The sequence below is a fragment of the Mesoplodon mirus genome (assembly GCF_964341445.2).
Source record: "Mesoplodon mirus genome assembly, chromosome: 13".
Classification (NCBI taxonomy): Eukaryota; Metazoa; Chordata; class Mammalia; order Artiodactyla; family Ziphiidae; genus Mesoplodon; species Mesoplodon mirus.
In genome coordinates, this window is record NC_138989.1 from 8,929,247 (window position 1) to 8,953,018 (window position 23,772).

Sequence of the window (23,772 nt, forward strand, 5' to 3'; positions counted from 1 at the left end):
GTTGGGAAAACTGGATATCCACATGCAAAAGAATGAAATTAGACCCTTACCTATTGCCAAATACAAATATTAACTCAAACTAGATTGAAACTATTAAATTCCTAGCAGAAAACATAGGAGTTTTTCAAAACCACAATGAAACATCACCCCACGCTCCTCTGGATGTATGTTCTAGAGATCTGTTGCACAACACGAAAACACTTAACACTGCTGACCTGTACACTTAAAAATGATTAAGATGGTGTTTAATGGTATGTGGGTTTTTTAACAATAATAATAATAATAAAAGTAATAAAAGAAACACCCCTTTCTTCAGCTGCCGCTAAGGTGCTCGGTCCTTCCGAGGAAGCTAAGGCCGCCTTGGGGTGAGGCCCTCACTTCATCCGGTGACGAGCCCCCTCCTAGCACTGGCCCGTACCATGGCCTCCGTCTCAGGGCTCATCTGCCTCTACTCGGCCTCATCCTACACGACAATGAGGTGATGGTCACCCAGGATAAGATCAATGCCCTCATTAAAGCACTGGTGTAAATGTTGAACCTTTCTGGCCAGGCTTGTTTGCAAAGGCTTTGGCCAGTGTCAACATTGGGAGCCTCATCTGCAGCGTGGGAGCTGGTGGACCTGCCCCAGCAGCTGGTGTTTCCCCAGCATGAGATTCTGCCCCCTCCACCACTGCTGCCACAGCTGAGGAGAAGAAAGTAGAAGCAAAGAAAGAAGAATCTGAAGGGTCCGATGATGACATGGGCTTTGGTCTTTTTGACTAAACATCTTTAGTAACATTGTCAATAAAAAGCTGAGCTCTTAAAAATAAATAATAATAATAAAAGAAACAGACTGTTGATATATGCAATGTGGATAAATCTCAAAGGCATTAGGTTAAGTGAAAGAAGCCAGGCTCAAAAGGCTACATACTGTATGATTCCATCCATGTGACATTCTGGAAAAGGGAAAACCACAGGGACAGAAAATAAGTAGGTCAATGTCTTACAGGGCTGGGACAGTAGGAGGGGCTGACTATAAAGGAGCATGAGGGAAATTTTCTCCCTGGTAAAATTGTTCTGTATCTTGATTATGGTTGTGGTTACATGACTGTATGTGTTAGTTAAAATCATAAAACTTTATACCAAAAAAACTGTACATTGGTGCATGAGAAAACCTGTATATAAAAAACTGTATGTAAAAATTTATACTGTATATAAATTATCCCTCAATAAAACTGACTAAAAAGAAATGTGGAGTAAATGTGAAAAAATGTTAAATCTGAATGATCTCGGTGCAGTGTACAGTGGTCTTTTTTGTACCTTTTATTGTGATTGAAATGTTTCAATCTGAAAATAATTTTTAAAGTTATTCTTTTTTAAAGTATTTTTTTAAAAATTTATTTTATTTTTGTCTGCGTCGGGCCTTTGTGCTGCACGCGGGTTTTCTCTAGTTGCGGCAAACGGGGGCTACTCTTCATGCAATGCACGGGCTTCTCATTGTGGTGGCTTCTCTTGTTGCTGAGCATGGGCTCTAGGCGTGTGGGCTTCAGTAGTTGTGGCACACGGGCTCTGTAGTTGTGGCTTGTGGGCTCTAGAGCACAGGCTCAGTAGTTGTGGCGCATGGGTTTGGTTGCTCCACGGCATGTGGGATCTTCCTGGACCAGGGATCGAACCCATGTCCCCTACATTAGCAGGCGGATTCTCAACCACTGCACCACCAGGGAAGCCCTTTAAAGTTATTCTTAAGAACCCAATTAGTTGGGACTTCCCTGGTGGCACAGTGATTAAGAATCCGTCTGCCAATGCAGGGGACATGGGTTTGAGCCCTGGTCTGGAAGGATCCCAGATGCCATGGAGCAAACAAGCCCGCGAGCCACAACTATGGAGCCCGTGTGTCACAACTACTGAAGCCCGCGTGCTTAGAGCCAGTGCTCCGCAACAAGGGAAGCCACCGCAACGAGAAGCCGGCGCACCACCACAATGAAGAGTAGCCCCCGCTCACCACAGCTAGAGAAAGCCCGCATGCAGCAACAAAGACTCTAACGCAGCCAAAAGTAAAAGTAAATAAATACATTAATTAATTAATTTTTAAAAAGCCGATTAGTTTATTCAGACTTCAGTATGGTCCAATAATAGGATGCAAGTTTAAAGTTGTCTGGTAAACAAAGAATTGTTTCATTCCTGTCAATGCATGTCTGTGACGGTATTTATTGCTTCATTTTCAGAAAAGGTCAAACTTGTAAATTTGAGACCTTTCAAGAATGTGAAGTCTGCTCAAATAGCCCTTCTGCCCCCATAATGTTTCAGAAAACATTTGAAGAACAAGAATAGTATCTGGTGGTTGACTAGGCATGTGGGAAATGCAAGGAGCAGAGAAGCTGGGGATTATTTTCTTCTGGGTGTTGATTTAGAAATGAATTACTGGACGGTTCACTTCAGTCAAAACAATAGAGTCAGTCCTTCCTCCTCACACAGGCTTCATCTCCTGTCATTCTAAGAAATCCCTTTATAAAGCCTAATGATTCTGCCTCCCTATTTGTAAAATATTTGGCTCGGATGAATAAAGATGGGTGTATATACTTAATCATAGGCAAAACTGCATACTTAATTTTAGACAGATTAGAAGCCACGACTTTAGCAATAATAATAACAACAATAATAGTCAACTCACCCCAAACCACACCAAAGACCAAGACAGAGGGGTTATCACTGCTATATGAAGTCAGACTCAGCTATTTTCCACCCAGCTACTCCTGTCTTTGGTTTTTCAAGCTCCTCACATGCGGCAGCTTCCAAGTGCAGAATTCCAAAAAGCTGAAATTGTCTTGATTCCTCCCAACGTTGGCACAGGCTATAAGGAATTGAGAATGCCAATAATCCTAGAGAAACAGATGGACATTTTAGGTCACAAACATTTACGCACAACGCAAATGCTGCAGTTTTGGACAAAATATGGAAATAGATCTTGGCCCTTCTTTGTGTCCTTCCATCTTAATGAGGGAACCTGCCAAGGCCAGGGGACAAGGAAGGGAGAAAGGATCCTTTGGGTTGAAAGATGAAAAAAAAACTGGCAGAAAGGAGTCAGCTGTGAAATGAAAAGTTTCAATGTTCCCAAGGTTTGCAAAATGGATCTGAGCTGATGAAGCCCTCATCTTGACTGTGTAAAATGTCATAAAATTACTTTTGGGCCACCTACGGAGTGTTTGAGATTGAACCAAAAGGGGTGGTGAGATTATTTCCCAAACCATGAACTCGAAAATGTTAGAACTGACGGTCACTTTATCAAAATTTAATCCAAGAGACTAAAATTTCAAAACAGAAAATAGGACAACATGATTGACAGATATTAAGGTCTAGAAAAGAAAGTAGAGGGCTGGAAGTAAAGAGAAGATTGAAAAACAAGTCATCCTGGATTTAGAAGTTATGAGATGAAGGTTTGGAAAATAATAGTTTGGTTTTTTTAAAGGAAAATGTTACATACAAGCGTTATTAAAAGTGGTCCAGAATTTCAGGTGGATGTTAAAACAATCCTTTGTAGAAAAGAATTGGAAATATCTGTATTACACATTAGATCCAATTATATTTTATACACTTTCTCTGGAATGCCATAGGAAGGTGCTAAAGATGTCATTTTGATGATTTAGCTTTGCTGTATAAATTTAATAAACTAGGTATATATACTATTTTGGCATTCTTCTTTTTTTTAAATTTTAATTTATTTATTTAGTTTTGGCTGCGCCGTGGCTTGTGGGATCTTAGTTCCCCAACCAGGGATGGAACCCAGGCCCCCAGCAGTGAAAGCGCCGAGTTCTAACCACTGGACCGACAAGGAATTCCCTTGGCATTCTTCTGAATAGGAAAAATGTGTTTCTTGAATAATTACCATGATACGTTTAAGTATTTTCACATTCACTTCTGAATTGTAAGGAGATTAAGTATCAAAGATATAGCCAACATACCTGGGCTGGAATACTTCTATAAATATGGCAGCATAGAACTGAGGGGCTTTCCTGAGTCTTGTGGTCTTCAATTCATTTTGTAGAGTTACAGTAGATTTGCTTTGTTTTTTCCTTTTAACACCTATAAATCATTCTACTTAATTTTTGTCAATTTTTTTTGTCTGTAGAAAAAGTTATTAAGTTTTCATCTGTCCCCCTTATCACAACACAGTGAACAGAAGTTATCTGGAGACTTCCTGGGATACAAGCCCTAGAGGTAGTTACTATCCCTGTCATACAGATAAGAAAGCCGAGGCTCAGAGAGCCTAAGTGGGCTAAAACAAAAACGGCAAAGAAAGTGTCGACAGGTGTAAGAGAAAATTCAAGGACAGTGATGTCATCTCTGCTCCTTCAAAAAGCCCTATTTAGTAGCTTTAGGAGAGTGGGTCCCAAAATTTCTGTCCCCCCCACTGGTTGTGTTAGGACATTTGTTAAAAATATTGATCTCTGGACCCTGCCCTAGGCTTATTGATTCAGAGTCCCCTGAGGTGGAACCTGGAAATCCGCATTTTTTTTTTTTTTTTTTTTTTGGTACGCGGGCTTCTCACCGCTGTGGCCTCTCCCGTTGCGGAGCACAGGCTCCGCGGCCATGGCTCACGGGCCCAGCCGCTCCGCGGCATGTGGGATCCTCCCGGACCGCGGCATGAACCCGTGTCCCCTGCATCGGCAGGCGGACTCTCAACCACTGCGCCACCAGGGAAGCCCCTAAATCTGCATTTTTTAAACAAGTACCGCAGTCCGCTTGGAAACCACATGCGAGATTCGCAAGCCCCAGGTGTCCACGGGCTTCACACTGCCCTAGGCCCTCGTCCCACAGTCCCGCCCCTCTCCCCGCCCCCATCCCCGCCTCTTGCGGCTGCCCCGCCCAGGCCCCGCCCCCGCCCTCCGCCCGCCTCGCCCAGGCCCCGCCCCCGCCCTCCGCCCCCAGTCTCTCGCGCCCTCTCGCGACCCTTCCCGTGATGCCCCGCACCCAGCCGCCGCGGTTGCCAGGTAGCGCGCGGTCCTTGGCTGCTAGCTGCGCGGGTTTCCGCTGGGTGATGGGGCTGCGGGATCTCCCGTCACTCCTGCTCTTGCTCCTGGACTGCTGGGCCTCCGTGAGCGCTCAGGCCGGGGACACCCCAGTGGTGACGACGGAGGCCCTGAACTCCACGAAGCCAACCCCGACGACTTTCCGACCTGCTGTATCTCCTAGGCCCCATGAAACCCCCAGGGCTCCCAGGCCCTCCTCCAGCTCCAGGCCCACCCCGGTCACGGACGGTGGGTACCAAGTGCCAATTCTTGGGGATCTACAGTGATCCAGACTGCGGGGGGTGGTAGCCCGGGTGAGGATGTAATAATAATGGTAGTTAACGTTTATTGACCACTTATTGTGTGCAGGCATTGCTAAGTGTTTCATAGGCATTAATTCTCTCAACAACCGTTAGAGGTAGATGTTATTATTCACTGTCAGACAGATGAGAAAACCGAGGCTCAGAGAGCCCAAGTGGGACAATATAAAAAGCTTTGAAAGTACTTGCAGTGGTCTTGGACAACATTAACGCTAAAGGTGATAATGAATGAATACTTGCTTGTAGCTTTGCAGCTGAACACAAAATTAAATCGAAAGTTTGTAGACAGTTGTGGGAATTCAGTGCATAGGATACGTTGAACTTTTCACTTATCAAAAAGAGACGCAAAAAGTCTAGTTTACTGAAAGTGACTAGGTAAAGGACCCTGTCTGTTGACTTGAATTATAAGAACCCAGGATTCCTCCTGTGTTGAGTTGGAGGTGGGAAGTTATGGGGTGAGGGGTTATATCCACTTCTTAAGATTCATCTTTAGGGATATTTAACATATTTCTCAGAAAGTGATCTAATCCTTGAGTCACAGATTTGGTGACTATTTAGTAATCTGATTTGACATGGATGACTTCAGGGGATAGCTGTGACTCCAAGATAGAGTGCAAACTTTTGTGAATATGCATTTTTCTGGGGTGAGAGTTCATAGCAGTGAGTAGTTTGTCAAAGGGGTTTGTGATCTCAAAAAAATCCCTTTTAAGCCCTCTGACTGTAACTCCAATAGGTATGCAGTATTTTTTATCCCTTCTTAAGAGAAAAAGATCTTTTCTTAAATTGAGTAAGGTTCAGTATTAGTAGACGGAAAAGTCATCATTGGCTGACATTCTGAACTCTAGGACTTAACTTCAGTTACTGAACCATTATTTCTCCTTTATAAGTTATGAGTAGTCCTAAGAAAAAGTACAGAGAGATATATTTGCTATTTCAATATAAAAAAGCTTTGTTTTATATAAAAACTATTTATTTGATGAATTAGTAGGGAAGTTAAGTGATAAATTGGGACAGAATACAGCAGAGTATTCAATATCTGAAATTCTCTAAGATTTTTTGGATTGAGTTGTCTTTTATCCATGTAAATATTTCATCTGTTAATGCACTTTCTCCCCAAAATGAAGCTGTTCATGAACCATCATTAATAGGTGTTCAGGGCTGTTTTTCCAAAATGGGAGGATGAATTTACACTTTCCTTCGTCTTTTTTTTTTTTTTTAAATAAATTTATTTATTTATTTATGGCTGTGTTGGGTCTTCATTGCTGCGCATGGGCTTTCTCTAGTTGCGGCGAGTGGGGGCTACTCTTCGTTGTGGTGCGCGGGCTTCTCATTGCCGTGGCTTCTCTTGTTGTGGGGCATGGGCTCTAGGCATGCGAGCTTCAGTAGTTGTGGCACGTGGGCTCAGTAGTTGTGGCTCGCGGGCTCTAGAGCGCAGGCTCAGTAGTTGTGGCACACGAGCTTAGTTGCTCTGCGGCATATGGAATCTTCCCGGACCAGGGCTCGAACTCGTGTCCCCTGCATTGGCAGGCGGATTCTTAGCCACTGCACCACCAGGGAAGTCCCTTTCCTTCGTCTTTTTAAAGGGCCTCTGTTTAGACCTGTGCAAGTAATGATAATAAATGACAGCTGGCATTTATTAACTGCTTACTGTGTAGCAGCCCCTGTGCTAAGCATTTCATCTGTGATGTATCTCATTTAATCCTTATAACGTTAGGATGTTGGGTTATTCCCATTTTTCATGTTAGTGAATTACTTGCCTGATTTTAGGTCACACCCTGGGTACATGTTGTAGCAGGAGACTGAGTCAGAGTGGAGAACTGGGCAGCCGTTTGCAGAATGGGTTACAGGTGGAAGAGAAGGATGATAACTTTCATCTTGAAGTGAGCTCTGTTCATTAGTACCCTGTAGACGTGAAGAGGCTTGGGAGAGCAGCTGAGTGCTACTTAGACCCTGGGAGTGCTCAACAGATACTTGTTGGCTGATTAAGTATACTCACATGGATAGAGACCTTTTTTTTTTCCTAAGTAGAGTTATTAAACACTATTGCTTTGTCCCTAGTAGTCTTATAGCTACCTACCTACAAAGGCTTTAAGTTTTGTAAAACAAATCAACATTAATTTTGAACACATAAGGCAGGGTGCCTCAACACTTCTGAGCACACAAAGGAGTCCTTGGCTAGAGGGAAACATTGTAAAATAATTCATAAATGCAAATAAGAATGTTGTATGTATTGTCTACCAGCATTTGCTTGAGATCCCTTTTTAAAATTTGTTTGTGCATGAAATCCTTTTTCAAAAAAAGAAAACATTACAGGTAAGATTGAAGCACTGATCTTATTCCCTCCCTTCCAGCAGTAATTAAACTACCATGAGTTCAGTATTTATCATTCTCATGCTCTGCTATCTCTTTAAAGGTTTTTTGCCCCCCTGTTTGACAGACTAAAATAGGGAATTAAAAATCCAGGTAGTTATCATTATTAAGAATTAAAATTTGCTAAGTGGGGCTTCCTACCTCTTCCCATGCCTTTTTTTTGGGGGGTGGGGGTGGGTACCCGGGCCTCTCACTGTTGTGGCCTCTCCCGTTGCGGAGCACAGGCTCCGGACGCGCAGGCTCAGCGGCCATGGCTCACGGGCCCAGCCGCTCCGCGGCATGTGGGATCCTCCCGGACCGGGGCACAACAAACCCGTATCCCCTGCATCGGCAGGCGGACTCTCAACCACTGCGCCACCAGGGAAGCCCTTCCCATGCTTTTATTGTCTGAATTACGAAAGATATTTCTAGGATCCCAAGTACAAAGAACTTGAGCCAGTTTGATTCTTGGCCAATAGCCTGTGAATGTGGGCTCAGCTTCAAAGCTGCAGTTGACGTCTGAGAGGAACAAGATAGAGAACGCTGATTCTCCGCAGCCTTAAGTGGGCCCTTCCTCTGAATTGGAATCTCCGGAGGAGGGGCTCAGGAGTCTGCAGTGTTAAACTGGTGGTTCTTTTGGTCAGGCAAGTGATCTACCGTGCTGGTTCTTAAACTTTTTAATTATCAGCATCACCTGGAAAGTTTTTGAAAAACAGGTGTCTGGTTTCATAGTTAGCTACCAAATCAGAGTCTAGGTAGAACACAAACAGAACTTTCCAGGTGAGTCAGATGATTAGCCACTTTGGGGAAACCTTGGATGGAGGAGTGCTCAAACTGACTTATTTTCACTTCACAAATTTCCCCCAAAGTGCAATAGGAAAAATAAAATGGACCTTCTGTATGAGATGGATTTTTGGTACCTTGCAGTGGCAGGGGGCCAGTCGCTACCTGTTGATCGTGACGCTCTGCACCCCACCTCTCTTGTTTCTGTAGTTGCTGCTCTGTGTGTCTGTGACTTGTCTCCAGCACTGTGTGATGTCAACTGCTGTTGTGATCCTGATTGCAGCTCCGTGGATTTCAGTGTCTTTTCTGCCTGCTCAATCCCAGTTGTCATGTAAGTTTGTGACACATGCAGGTTTGATAAAATTGGACCAAGTTTATAAAATTTGGGGACAGAAAGCGAAAACTCCCCCAGGCTGAAAAACGCAAACCTGATTTTCTGAATTTTGCATCATTGGAATGCTGTCCAAACCAATATGTAGAAGAGTGTCTATCCCTTATTTGCATCCAGCCAGATGATAGCTCAGGCAAAAGAGAAGAGAGAGTGTACTTTTTACAAACGGTATAATGAAATCTCTGTGTTCAGATATTGAATTACGTTTCACTGTGATTTGTAAACAGATAAGGTGTCACATTTTTGTATCTGTGAATTAGTCTCATGTATAGCCTAGGGTGAAAAGTACAGTTTAATTTTACAGCTTTTGTTGTAGACATAATACTTGTAACAAAAAATTAAGTAGATAGGAAAGCTTTGTTTATACATTTCTGATGGACGAATCTACCAGGAATTCTCACAGTTCACATTGTCTAGGAGAATAATGGAAAATGACATTCCCAGCCGATTATAAGGTAAAGAAATAATCTCTTCTGATTTATCTGCTTCTCATAATTCAGATAAAATAGCAGCACTTAAGAGAGGTTAATTTATTCAGGATGGGACCAATTTATTATTCAGAGATAGCTAATTTACATTTAGTCTTGTATCAAGTTTTAGCGATTGAAACTTGATAGGTTGAATGCTTTTTGGAAGTGTGATGTGTTTTTCCCATGGGAAATTTTATTGACCAATGGGAAATTGAATCTACTTCTGATATTGTAAAAATGCTTGGAGCATGGGGTGTTGTAGTCAGATTATTTTTCTGGCTAGCTGGACTATATTGTGGTTCAGTCTTTGTTGAAAATCATTCTGTTTTCCTGTCTTAGTAAGTACCAGGAGCCTGAGAGTGAGGTATCTGCTCCGATTTGAGATCATTATTTAGAATGTAATTGTTTAAAAAAAATTAGCCAGTACTGTAATTTTAGATATAGACTGTTTAGAATGGGGGTCAGCCAGCTTTTTTCTGTAAAAGGCCACATAATAAATAAGCTTTGCAGGCCATAATGGTCTCTGTTGCAACTTCTCAACTCTGCCATTGTTGAGCAAAAGCAGCATTGACAATATGTAAATGAATGGGCACGACTACATTTCAGTAAAACTTATTTACAAAATTAGGTGTGGTTTGTGGACCTCATGGTTTAGAAGTTAGTGCCCTCAGGAGAGGACCTCAGAATTTTTTGTTAGTTTTGCTTGTGACTTTCTCCTGAACATGAAGTGTAGAAATACTGAAATCAAAACTAATAGTCCTAATTAGTTGTGTGTTCTTGTTATGTAGATTCCAACTCATAAAAAGTTTATTTACATTTGCTGAACTGTCATCAGCTAGTCCTATCATCCAATAACTTGTAAATTTATTGTTAAGATTATTGGATTTATGTCTGTTTTCCTCATTAGATGTAAGCTTCTTGAGAGTAAGAATTATCTTTTATATACCATTTACCACTAGTGCCTAGCACAGCTCCTGCCACATAGTTGGCCCTCATTAAAAATGAGTTAAATGGATGAATGAATTTCTCCCCTCCACCCCTAACTGACCCTCAAGTATCCCCTTTTGACTTTCTCTACCCAGGCAGAAACCCAGGCCAGAAACCTGGAGGCTACCTTGACTCCTGTCTCTTCCTTGCCTTCTCACATCTAAAGCCATCTTTCACATCTCACCATGCCTTTCTTGAGCCCTCCTGTGTGCCAGTACCAGGGATTTAAAGATGAGTTAGACATGGTCCTGCCTTCAAAGAGCTCATGAGTAAGGGAGACAGATGAGTGGATGGCAGTTTCTGCCCCAGACACTAGGAGAACTCAGAGGAGTGGCATCTAACCCAGACAGTGGGAGTAGGGAGGTCTTTCTAGAAAATAACTGAGCTGGGTTCTGAAGAACAAGTAGAAGTTGGCCAGCATGGAATCAGGAAGGGCATTCCAGGCCGAGGGAGCTGCATGGGGGTGAAGGAGTACAGTCTGTTGCCTTAACTGCAGGTAACTCAGCATGGCTAGGGAAGGGTGGAGCCAGAGGAGTGTGGGGAATGGCAGGGATCAAATTCTGAGGGGCCTTGTGTGTATGCTGAGGGGTTTGGATTTTTCCTGAATTCTTTAGGGGGCCGGGAAGTGAGGTGATCAGATTCCCAACTTAATAAATTCAGCAGCAGCATGGACAGTAGATCACAGGGGCCAGGCCTGGTAACAGGGAACCAAGCAGGAAGCTATTGCAGATGAGGATTAATAGGTGCCCTCTCTTTTACCCCTGAAGGTTGTGACAGTGGGACTAAAGAGAAATGTACGGATGTGATACTGATTCACTGCACAGGATTGGAGAGCTGCCTGACTCGAAGGGGAGGGGTGAAGAGTCCCATTCTGCTGAGTTGTCTTTTACGATCGCCCTCATATTTATCCATTCCTACTTCCTTCCTCTTCAAAAGCTCACACCTCAACTTATCACTCACTTGCTAAAGAACCTTCAAAAACTCTCATTACCTACAGAATCCATAACCTGGATTCATATCCATCCCAGCCTCTTTCAGATCTTATTTCCTACTAACCCCATCTGGTATCCACCATCCAGCCCACCTTTGGTACTCTGTTTTCCAGGTACCATCAGTACATTACCTATCCTTGGCCAATGCCATTCTTGTACTTGGATTAGTGTCCCATTCCCTTTCTGTCTAATTCCTACTCATCCTTTAAGGCCCAGTAGGACTCGTAGATTTTTCAGTGCTGAATCTTTTCTTATTATTACTACTCACGGTTTTTCGAAAATATTCTTTATGCCTATGATAACAACTGATATACCATTAGAACTATACATTTGGAGAGCATTTGGAAAAGAGGCCAGCTACAAAATAAATCAATACCCCAGCAGTAAACATTCAAAAAATATAATGGAAATGGATTCTATTCATAACACCAGTAGAAATTTAACATAGTTAGAATTAAACTTAACTATTCAGAATTTTTGTGAAGAAAAACTTCAAAATATAGTGAGACATAAAACATTTGAATAACTGGAGAGATACAGTCTGTGTAGTGGGATGGGAAGAATCATTACTTATACATTTCAATTCATTATAATGTAATTCTAGTCAGATGGGAGAGGGATAATGTGTCAAAATGATTCTAAAATTCATCTGGAAGAATAAACAGAACAGCCAAGACATTATTGAATAAGAAGAGCAAACTACTAGGTTTAAAACAGTTGTAACACTATAATAATGAAAATAATGTGTATTAATTCAAGACAGATTAGTAGGTCATTGGAAGAGAATAGAAAGGCCAAAAATCAGTTGTGTGTACTGATTTTACACCAGCTAATTTTTTTAAAAAGTATTATTTTTTTTTCTACTTATGTATTTAATGTAAATATGGTATTTCATCTCTGTGGAGTAAAGGTTGGATCATTCAGTAAATGATGTAGGATGATTATTTAAAAACAAAAAACATTAGGTTCCTGCTTCATAGCATTACATCGAAGTAAATTACCAAGAGATAAAAACGTTAAAAAAAATTAATGAGCAAGTGAAAAATATAGGTGAACATTTATTAATCTTGGGTTAGGGAATATCTTTTAAGCATAAACCCAAAGGCAAACTATAAAAGAAAAGATTGACAACTTCATTATTTTAAAAAAAATCAGGTACTTCCCTGGTGGCACAGTGGATAAGAATCCGCCTGCCAATGCAGGGGACACAGGTTTGATCCCTGGTCCAGGAAGATCCCACATACCACGGAATGGCTAAGCCCGTGCGCCACAACTACCGAGCCTGCACTCTAGAGCCCGCTAGCCACAACTACTGAGCCTGCGTGCTGCAACTACTGAAGCCCATGCACCTAGAGCCCGTGCTTGGCAACAAGAGAAGCCACTCCGATGAGAAGCCCGTGCACCACAACGAAGGGTAGCCCCCATTCGCCACAAGTAGAGAAAGCTCACATGCAGCAATGAAGACCCAACGCAGCCAAAATATATATATATATATATATATATATATATATATATATGGGTTCTTATAAGTCAATGAGTAGACAAACGTTCTAATAAAAAATGGTCAACTTACTGAAGAATAAATACCAGTGAGCAGTAACTATATGGAAAAATATTTAACCTCACTAGTAAAGAAAATTCAAATTTAAACAATGAGATGACAGGCTTTTGTCCATGAAATTGGCAAAGGGTAAAAACTGAATGATGATATCCAATCTTGGCAAGAGTACAGGAAATACACGCTCTTATTACTACAGCATTGGTGAGGATGCATCTTGCCTTTCTGGAAGGCGATCTGGCAGTATGTCTCAGAAGCCTTAAATTATGTGTGCCTACCTTTTGACCCAGCAATTCCACTTCAGGAGATACGGCCTAAAGAAATAAATGGCGATATTAATAAAAATGTATGTACAAGGATGTCATTATAGCATTATATATAATCGGGGAAAATTAGAAACAGCCTAGATCAACAGTAGAGGATTAGTTAAAAAAATTGGGAGTATCTTAATAAATTGGTATACAATGAAGCTATTTAGTATAATAATACAAAAACATATTTGATGATATGGGAAATATTGGGCACTATATATTAAGTGAAAAAAGCCTTAAAGCAGTATGTAATATGATCTCATTTTTGTTATATCTCTATGCCATATCTGTATTAGTATCAAATAGATTAGTGTTTGTTAAGTCTGGGATTGGTTGAAGACTTATCTATACTGTAACTTCTAAGCCCTGAAACTTCCAGATGACGTTACATTTTCTCATTCTCACAATCCTTTGTGAAAACAGCTTTATTCTAAAGACTAGGAATTTTGGATCCATTCTGGGTACTTATAAACAATCTGAAGTTCTGCAAAATTTTATGTAATTGATTCTGTCAGAGTTTGCAAGGTTCATTTACATCAAAATTATACTCTGATCTATATTCCATACTTGACAAGATTTTCTTAAAGGTGATTCTAGTTGTCTTCATATTTTCACTGTTAGAGGAAGAAGTTTAAAATGCCAAACAATTTAACACTGAATAAACTAAATAAAAGTGGATTCGATTCTAGCATCGCACTTTCATAAATATCCTCCATGTAGTTGTTAACATAGTGTAGTGCAAACACCTGACAGTTTTAAAATAATCTTGCTAAGATTGTGTACATTTGCCTTAAAACTTTGTCTTATTATTTTTTTAATTTTCAGGGGTGATAGTCAGTTTTGTAGTCAAAAAGCAGCCATCTATTCATTGAATTTTACAGCAGACCCACCTCAGAGAGTATTTAAACTTGTTGACCAAATCAATCCATCTATTTTCTGCATTCACATTACAAACTGTAAGTATTTGATGGTGATATACTTTCTGAAACTCTGAAAATTTTTTTCTTTTATGGAAAAATGTCCCATTGTTAGATTTAAAGCAGTTATTCTGTGGCTTGGCTAGAGTTTATCTTGAGGCCATTCCACAGACAACTGCAAGTAACTTTATAAACCTGTGGCCATGCATGTTTTCTTTTTCTTTTTTTTTTTTTTTTTTGCGGTATGCGGGCCTCTCACTGTTGTGGCCTCTCCCGTTGCGGAGCACAGGCTCCGGACGCGCAGGCCCAGCGGCCATGGCTCACGGGCCCAGCCGCTCCGCGGCATATGGGATCCTCCCAGACCGGGGCACGAACCCGTATCCCCTGCATCGGCAGGCGGACTCTCAACCACTGCGCCACCAGGGAGGCCCTGCATGTTTTCTTTAATTGTGCTTGTGTAGTTATCTTTTGAAATCTCATACTTTATTTCAAAGCTGTTTATAATATGTAGACATGCATAGGAATCTAGATTTATTTAGGGGTGTGTGTGTGCGTGTGTGTGTGTGTGTGTGTGTGTTTTACTTTATTTCCTCCTGATTTAATAGTTGAGAATCAGGTTCAGCTTTGGTTTCACGTTCCCTTTTTCTCTTTTATTTTTACTAAGAATATTTGCATGAAAACAGGATCTTTATTTTTATCTGAGCATTTAGCTCAGTTAGGTGTCTAGTTCCAAAGTACATGTGAGTGTAAAATGTTATCAAGATATCGAAGATCAGAGACACATTTATGGTTTTATCAAACTTTATCGTCTTTTCAGAGTGTCTTTATATTTTGGTTTTGTTCCTTTGCACTTGAAAATTTAGGCGATTGCTCTGTGATTTGTAATCTGAGGTAATGACTGGTCAGTCATTGTCATGTTCTCTGACATAACAGGCCCAGTGAACATTACCAGCCTGTTCCCTCCTCCTCCCACCTCTCATGTACAGGGCACATTATCCTCCTGGGCTTTGGAGGTGGCTGTGTGAGGGTAGAAACTGGGTCTTTCATTCCCATAGCCATCTGGAGAGAGTTGCCCCTTAGAGGTTTATGCAGCAGATGCCTCAGTCCATGGGCCAGAGAAAGAGATTGATTATTATTGGTTTCTGTTGTGCTCTTTACCTGTAGGCTTTAGAAACTATTGCTTCCACAAAAGAGAAAGATCCTATTTATTTAATAAGATTCAAGAAATCTTGGGGAAAGTGAATATAAAAAGAGACACTTTAATGTCTTCACATCAGCCTTAATGCTACTGAAAGTTGTTTCCAAAATACTACGTATGTTATATATACTATACATGTTATATTTTATACTGATCTAAAATGTTTTTTCTAAAAACAGATAAACCTGCATTATCCTTTATTAATCCAGAAGTGCCTGATGAAAGCAATTTTGATAAATTGATGAAAACATCAGATGGTTTTTCATCGAATACAGAATCAGATGTTTCCTTGACGACCAAACCGGATGCTCCAAATACTGCAAAATATGAGGTGAGCCAGGAACTTAAGTCCACTCATCCCGTCACAAATATCTTATCTTTGTAAGTTAACTTTTCAGTTTGTTCCCAGTAAACGGGCTTTCCTGAGACATAGAATTCATATTATAAACTAAAAAACTTAATGTGCATGTCTATAGATCAAAGATCACGAAAATTAAACTTGAGTAGTTGAATTCTAACAGGGTTTTGAGGCATTTATTCTGTGGTAAGCTTGCATTTGTCTCTGCAGAATTTTTTCTTCTTTTCCACCTCAAAAGATGCAGCAAAGTGCTTTTTTCTTTGCAAAAAAAAAAAAAAAATTGCAAAAATTTGCAAAGATGCAAATTGTATGCATCTTCCCATGTCACTATAAAAGTTACCATTTCTTGAGAATTTCCCATGTGCCAGGCACTGTGCAGAGCTTTTCAGACATTATTGCACACAACCCTGGGACGGATATGTCATTGTCTCCATTTAAGTGATGAGGAAAACATAGGTATAGGAGGGACCTACTGCTGGAGCTATATTTTACTGGTACAAAGTATTCCTCCCATGGATGTGTCGTTATTTATTATTGAGTCATTCCACTATTTAGCAGACATTCGTTTCTAGTTTTTGCTATTGTAAATAATCCACAATAAACATTCCTATAGGTGTATATATATATATATATATATATATATATATATTTTTTTTTTTTTTTTTTTTTTTTTTTTTTGGCTGTGTTGGGTCCGTTGCTGTGCACGGGCTTTCTCTAGTTGCAGCGAGCAGGGGCTACTCTTCATTGCGGCGCGCAGGCTTCTCATTGCGGTAGCTTTTCTTGTTGCAGAGCATGGGCTCTAGGCACGTGGGCTTCAGTAGTTGTGGCACGCAGGCTCAGTAGTTGGGGCTTACGGCCCTGGAGCGTGCGGGCTTCAGTAGATGGGGCACATGGGTCAGTAGTTGTGGCTCTTGGGCTCTAGAGCGCAGGTTCAGCAGTTGTAGCACACAGGCTTAGTTGCTCCGTGGCATGTGGGATCTTCCTGGACCATGGATCAAACCCGTGTCCCCTGCATTGGCAGGTGGATTCTTAACCACCGCGCCACCAGGGAAGTCCCTAGATGCATATATTTTTGTCTGATTAAATCCTTAGGATATGCTCCTGTAAACGGGTTAACTTGGTCAAAATGAATGGGAATTAAAAATACCAATACCAGATTGCTCTCCAGAAAGATTGCAGGAATTTATACTCCCAGCTCTAGTGAAGGACAGGGCTTGTTTCCCCCTTGCTGGCACCTGTGTCAGCTTCCTACATACCCTTCCAGTGGAATAGAAATAAAATTGCCTAGAATAAAAAAGCCTGCAAATGCAGTAACATGTACACAGAAACACACATCCTTAAAAGGAAAAGGGTGGGACAGCTAGAGGTAAGCTCCCTGCCGACAAGGACCACATCTGTTTTTTAATCACCTCCGTGTTCCCGGTGCCTGCAGTGCTGCCTGTCACACAGGTGTGCAGTAAGTGTTGAAGGAACGCCTTAGTAACACCATGACAGCTGTTTTTTGTTCTGTTTTCAGTATGGGGTTTATCTGCAGACTTCACATTCATTTCTGAGATTTCCTTCTCCCCTTACATCATCTCTGTGCACTGATGATAACCCTGCAGGTAAGAGAGTGGGCAATTTTTTTCCTCTCTGCAAACAGTTTGTTCTTAGCTTATATTTATAGTAGTCATAATTAAACAGACTTCGTAACTAGAAACAGAGAGTCTTAGAGTTGAAAGAGGCTTCAAAGGTTGTATAGTTCAGTTTCCCACCCAGTGCCAGAATATTTCTACAACATGCAGTCACTGTTTGAGCACTTGCAGTGATGGGGAACTCACTACCTGTAACCAGCCCATTAAGTTGTTTAACTCTTCCAGTTGTTGGAAAGTTCTTTTTTAAAAAATATATTTATTTATTTGGCTGCAGCAGGTCTTAGTTGCAGCATGCAGGATCTTTTAGTTGCAGCATGCGGGATCTAGTTCCCTGACCGGGGATCGAACCTGGGCCCCCCTGCATTGGGAGCACGAAGTCTTAACCACAGGACCACCAGGGAAGTCCCTGTTGGAAAGTTCTTTCCTCACTGGAGCTAAAGTTTGTCAGTAGCTAACACTGATTAACTGTATGCTGGGTATTGTGTTAAGTGCTTGTATGTGTTTTTCCTTGTGATCCTTACAGTGATCCTCTAAGGGAGGGTGGTTTTCATTCTTTAGATGAGGAAACTGAGAAACGTTCAGTTTCTTACTCAGGCGGTGGTGGAGCAGGGATACAACCCATGCAGCTGCCTCCCATGGGTCCTGCTTCTCCTTCAGGAACATCATAGACTCCATGGAGTAACCCTCTTGGCAGTGGAAGGCAATAGGCCTGGCTCTCCAGTCCTTAGCCAGCCTCACTATGCAGAAACCTGCTAAGCAGTGGATGATAGTATGTGGCCTAATGAAGCAACACTTGCTACATGAAGGAAAATGTGTTCTATTGAATAGATGCTTAACCTTGCTCACACAAAGGAACAGTGTAAATTAAAACGAAACTGAGGGACTTTCCCTGGTGGCGCAATATTTAAGAATCTGCCTGCCAATGCAGGGAACACGGGTGTGAGCCCTGGTCTGGGAAGATCCCACATGCTGTGGAGCAACTAAGCCCGTGCACCACAACTACTGAGCCTGCGCTCTAGAGCCCATGAGCCACAACTACTGAGCCCGTGTGCCACAACTACTGAGGCCCGCGTGCCTAGAGCCTGTGCTCTGCAACAAGAGAAGCCACCACAATGAGAAACCCGTGCACCTCACGAAGAGTAGCCCCCACTTGCCGCAGCTAGAGAAAGCCTGTGGGCAACAACGAAGACCCAATGCAGCCAAAAAAATTAATGAGAAAAAAAAAAAAACCAACGAAACTGAGATACTGTTTCCACCTAATGGATTGGCAAAACGTAAAGAAATTTAAGTCTGTGGATAAGTAGGCACTTGTCTATATTGCTGGTGGGACTAAAAATTGGTAAGGCCTCTGTGAAGAACACTTTGGTATTATGTATCAATATTGCCAATGAATATGCCCTCTGATCTAGCTTTGCTACTTCTAGGAGTTGGTCCTACAGAAACTCTGGCCCACATGCAAAACAATAGATTGCAGCATTATTATGGCAAAGCTGGAGACAGCTTCCATTAGTGGGGAACTGGTTGAATAAATTATGGCATGTCTATAATAGAATACTAATTCTCCCTAAAAAGAGTAGGAGGAAGTTCTTCGTGTACTGAGATAGACTGAACTCCAAGATACATTGTTCAGTGAAAAAAACAAAGGGCAGAATGTATATTGTGAGTTTGTTTCCAAAAGGGGAAAGAAATACTAAAAAAAAAAAATTTATGTGTATACACACATACACACACACATATATACATACACACATGCTTTTATTTGCTTAGGATATTTCCAGAAAGATACACAAGAAGCTTCTTGCTGACTGTCTCTGGGGAAGGGAACTGGTGGTTGCTGGGGGACAAGGGTTGGGGGGAGACTTCTCTCAATATCTTTTTGTGCCTTTTGAATTTTGAATCATGTGAATGTATTATGTATTTGAAAAATAATTTTTAAACCCTATATTAAGCATATTATATCTGTGTCATAAGTTTGCAGTTTTACTTAGATTACAATTTTTTAGTTACTGTTGGACAGTTAAAATTTTTCTTGTTTAAAAAATTTTTTTTCCCTTTCCCTTGGGAATGCTACAATTTCCAGCATTTCTGGTTAACCAAGCTGTTAAGTGCACCAGAAGGATAAATCTGGAACAGTGTAAAGAAATTGAAACCCTGAGCCTGGCTTATTACAGCAGCCCTAAAATTTTGAGGGTAAGAATTATTTTGAAGTGAAACTTGATTCATTGGGTTTATTTTCTGTTCTTTGTACCCTTTTAAAATATGATAAGTAGAGCATCATTTCAATACATGATTGACACTCAAAATTTTTCTTCTCCAGTTCTTTGGTATACTGATACCAAAGATATTGAAATAATCACTTAAAATAGTCTTTATTTTTATATAGTTAGCTCATATTTTGCTTCCTTTTTTTCTTTTGCTTTCATTCATTTTGATGGTAACCGATAGTCTGTCTCCTGAATTAAAAAGACCTTTATTAATAACCAAAACCTTTAGAATTATAAAAACATCTTAATGTCTGTCACGGAAATGATCATGTTAGCACCACAAAGTTATCTTTCTGGTTGGCAGATGAAATAAGCACCCAGGAAAGAACAGGAAATACGTTTGCTGGAGAAGAAGAGGCCCCTGTGTGAAGAGGCCCCTTCTTCCTGGTTACGGTGACTGAAGCCTGAACTGAATAGATGAGAGGCCACTGGCCTGCTTGGTGGGTGATGTGAAGGGTTGCAAGGGGAGAAGACATTTTTCAGTGATTAAAAACCATATGATTATTGTGAAAGCCCCCTTCCCCTTCCGATTTCCGGAGTGTGGTGACGGGGGCGTCCATGGCACCTGTATTCATCTGGGCTTCAGTTTTCAGAATCAAGTTGAATCTTTCATCTCCCTGCCCTTTCCCTCTCCCTCTCTTCTCAAAGTCAGCCATCTATGCCTGTGAATTCTTCCAATTCGTGTGACTTCTCACAGTTGTCCTGGAAGCAGTCCCTCAGGCATGCAGGCACAGTTCTTTTTCAGCTTAGCCCCTCCCCACCAGGTCCACTTATCTCCCTCCCCAAAGCTCCCACTGGCCTAATAGGGCATCTTGGGGTTAGAGAAGTGGGATTGGCCGCGTGGGGACAGGAATGAAGGGAGGTGGAGCCCTTCAGGAAAAGAGCTCCGGCTGTGCTGGGGAGGCAGGAGCCTGGCCTTGAGGGGCCTCAGGCTACAGGCAGGAAGGCCACTTAGGAGACTGGACATTGCCTGGGCAGGCAGTGGTGTCCTTCCGATGAGGACAGGCGCAGCGCAAGTGACCAGGAGGATGGGAGCCATGTCTTCCCTACAGTGTTATGTCACTGATGACCATATGGAAAATACTGCATAATTACACTGAAGCATGGAGGCTTCCTGAGACTAGCTCTGTTGGGCTGGTCTCCTGAGTTCCCAATCTGAAGGAAATGAATATAGAAGGGAAATGTAAAGTTATTGTGACACAGATACAAAAATATATAGGTGGCAAGTCTTGATTAAGGAAATTCTGTTTTCCTCTTTGAGAAGTATTTAATAAGATGAATGTGCCCTTTAACCCACGGTCTGAAAAAGCAATAAAAATGCTTCTTTTTGTTGTACTTAACAAAATTTGTTGTTCTTTTTATCTAGGTGCCTGGTTCAGGAACAAAGGTAAGAGTACTTCTTAATGGAATTATTGTCTTACTTCGGAGCGTTTGAAATGAATACACTTATGGTCAGAAGGGTACCTTACTGCCAATAACAAAAACGTTTGCCAAAAAGCAAACAGAAATGAAATAGGGAAACTCCTTAGTAGACCATCCTTTTGCTATCACAAAAGGGTCAGATTTTCAAATTCCTTAGTTTTTGTAGTCCACACTTGTTCATGTTTAAATGACGTAGCTGTCTTGACTGACAATGGGTGTGATTAGCTTCTGTGCTTTCAGGGCATCCCTTGATATCTTCTTGGCCTCTTGTCAGGAGAGCTGGCTAGCTCCCAGGATTCTGCCTGTCCAGTGTAGAAGATAGAAAGAAACCTTTTGCCCAGTGAATGTACACACCTGTGTAGGAGGTGAACACTCTCAGTGTAGCTTCCAGTGTTGAGTTGCAGGTAGGTTCTATTCAAAGCCTTATGGCCCCAACTCAGGGACCCTATAGAGCTGTGGTCAGGAGGCCACGGTCTCTTTGCAGATACGTCAGAGAGAAGTATGGTGGATCTACCTCTTACTCTTGGGGCTGCACCCTGTGCCTGCCTGTGAATACAGTCCCCAAGGAGGCCAAGGCAGTGGCCTTGTCATAGTCTCCCAGAGCCTGTGGAATTGGTTGCCCTTGGTTCAAAAGTCAGCTTTGCTGTTGTTTTCTTGTGTGACATATGCCTCAGTCTCCCCAGTTGCAAGTGGATGGTAGGTCTCTGCCCCAGAGGCTTGATGTAAGGCTCAAGGGAGAGAATGCACGTAATGTAAGACTCGGTGCTTGGTGCAGCAACTAGCACGCAGGAAGCACTGCGGACAGCAGTACCCACTGTGATTGATTTCATTACGTCTCTGGACACAAACATGTTTGAGATAGACATTTGGAAAGGAATGGTTGTGTGACTTTGGACTTCACACTACTGTGTGTGGGCTTGGATTTCCTCATCTGTGAAGGTGGTTTCAAACTTATTTCAGTTATAGTGCTTCTTCAAGTGAAAGAAGGGAGAGCCTTCCCTGGTTTGTAACATGGATTGAATCCAAAGCCCCTAGTTGGGGCTTCCCTGGTGGTGCAGTGGTTAAGAATCCGCCTGCCAATGCAGGGGACACGGGTTCGAGCCCTGGTCTGGGAAGATCCCACATGCCGTGGAGCAACTAAGCCTGTGCGCCACAGCTATTGAGCCTGCACTCTAGAGCCCGTGAGCCACAGCTACTGAGCCTGCGTGCTGCAACTACGGAAGCCCACATGCCTAGAGCCCATGCTCCACAACAAGAGAAGCCACTGCAATGAGAAGCCCGCGCACCGCAACGAAGAGTAGCCCCCGCTCGCCGCAACTAGAGAAAGCCCACGCACAGCAACAGAGGCCCAGTGCAGCCAAAAACAAATAAATAAAAATAAATTAATTAATTTTTTAAAAAACCCAAAAAGCAAAGTGCCTAGTTGGAGCAGGGGTGGGGTCAGAAGCCCTTTACCTGCCTGACCTCCCCATCTTTCTCCTTTTTGGTCCCTGTGAGGAACCCTACAGCTCCCAGGGACCCAGTTTGAAAGTCATATAATAGACTAGCTCTCAAATACTTCCAACCACTAAAAAGTGCTTTTATTATAGCATTCAAAGCTTGAACTGTCTGTGGGGACAGCCGCCCTGTATGCCATATAGTGTTGGTACTAAGATGGTGCCTAGTCGGTACTGGGCACTCAGTGGGTTATGTGTTAATTGAATGAATGACTAAGGATTGATTCAAGAAGGGAAGACCTCTTGTGAGGGATAATAGGACGTTACTCAAAGGCACGTGCTATGTGCCAGGCACTGTTCCAAGTGTATGTGTGTCTGCAGTCCTTTAGTTGTCCCAGTGATTCTAGGAGGTAGGTCCTGTTGTTGGCACTCTGGCATGTGAGTCACAAAGAGATGACTTAGCTTGCCTAAGGCTACACAGCGGGGAAGAGGCAGAGCTGGGACAAGAAACCAAGCTGTCTGGCTCCAGAGACCTTATTCTTAACCATGACATTGGACTAGCTCTACTGGGTGCCAAGCCCTGAGTTTGGAAGTTTCACACACGTTCTCTCTTTGCGTCCTATGGCCACACAATCAGGAAGAGGCAGACTGCGACTTCCAACTCAGATCTGTGTGACACCAAAGCTTGTGCTCCGCAGGATATCAGCTAATATCAAGGATGTGTTTAAATTCTTTTAAAATGCATCTTCCAAGATCTGTTAGAGGATGAGGAATATAAAAATCGGATCCAGTCTCCCCATTAATAGAAGCCCATTGTGATTGCTTGGAATTATTGTCAATATCTGTTGAGCCATCAATGAAAGATTGTCATGGCCCTGTAGTTTCACGGTTAAGTATGCTTTAGTTCTTTGCCAGTGGGTAGTTTGGGAATGGGATATGGTTGAATAAGACATTCAGGAAACCAGAAGAGCCGTACCATTTTCATTCTTGTGTCTGGTCCAGTGGATGGTGATACACTAGTGCGGCTCTTGCCACTTACACTCATCCCTCAGTCTTTACAAAGCCAACTGAGCCCTTCGGTTTCTGCCAGCCACACCCACACACCATGGGAATGGCTCCATCAGAGGCTGATATGGAACGGTGTGCACTTTCTTAGAACACAGTATCATTGCTGACTCAGGGCATGTTCAGATAAAGGAATCCAGGGTTATCTTTTGATGACTTGATTAAGAGCTAATTAACCGGTAGCATGGGACTCCCTGCGTAACTCTTTTTTTTTTTTTTTTTTTTTGCGGTACGCGGGCCTCTCACTGTTGTGGCCTCTGCCGTTGTGGAGCACAGGATCCGGACGCACAGGCTCAGCGGCCATGGCTCACGGGCCCAGCCGCTCCGCGGCA

General features: G+C 42.2%; 1 protein-coding gene and 1 pseudogene across 5 annotated transcripts in view; both read left to right on the forward strand.

Annotated features, from left to right (window-relative positions):
* The first annotated feature begins 419 nt into the window (after window positions 1–419).
* On the forward strand, window positions 420–762 carry LOC309814625 (large ribosomal subunit protein P1-like; annotated as a pseudogene). The gene has a single exon. The product of its transcript is annotated as a large ribosomal subunit protein P1-like (transcript).
* Window positions 763–4,943: 4,181 nt separating this feature from the next.
* TCTN1 (tectonic family member 1) overlaps window positions 4,944–23,772 on the forward strand; it is a 33,424-nt gene continuing 14,595 nt past the window's right edge. For all 4 annotated transcript variants that reach the window (XM_082641371.1, XM_082641372.1, XM_082641373.1 and 1 more), the window contains exons 1-7: window positions 4,944–5,234; window positions 8,648–8,768; window positions 13,972–14,102; window positions 15,441–15,592; window positions 17,136–17,223; window positions 19,334–19,443; window positions 20,884–20,904. In XM_082641371.1, coding sequence (XP_082497497.1) covers window positions 5,015–5,234; window positions 8,648–8,768; window positions 13,972–14,102; window positions 15,441–15,592; window positions 17,136–17,223; window positions 19,334–19,443; window positions 20,884–20,904 — 843 coding nt within the window. In that variant the 5' untranslated portion in view covers window positions 4,944–5,014. The remainder of the gene's footprint in view (window positions 5,235–8,647; window positions 8,769–13,971; window positions 14,103–15,440; window positions 15,593–17,135; window positions 17,224–19,333; window positions 19,444–20,883; window positions 20,905–23,772) is intronic.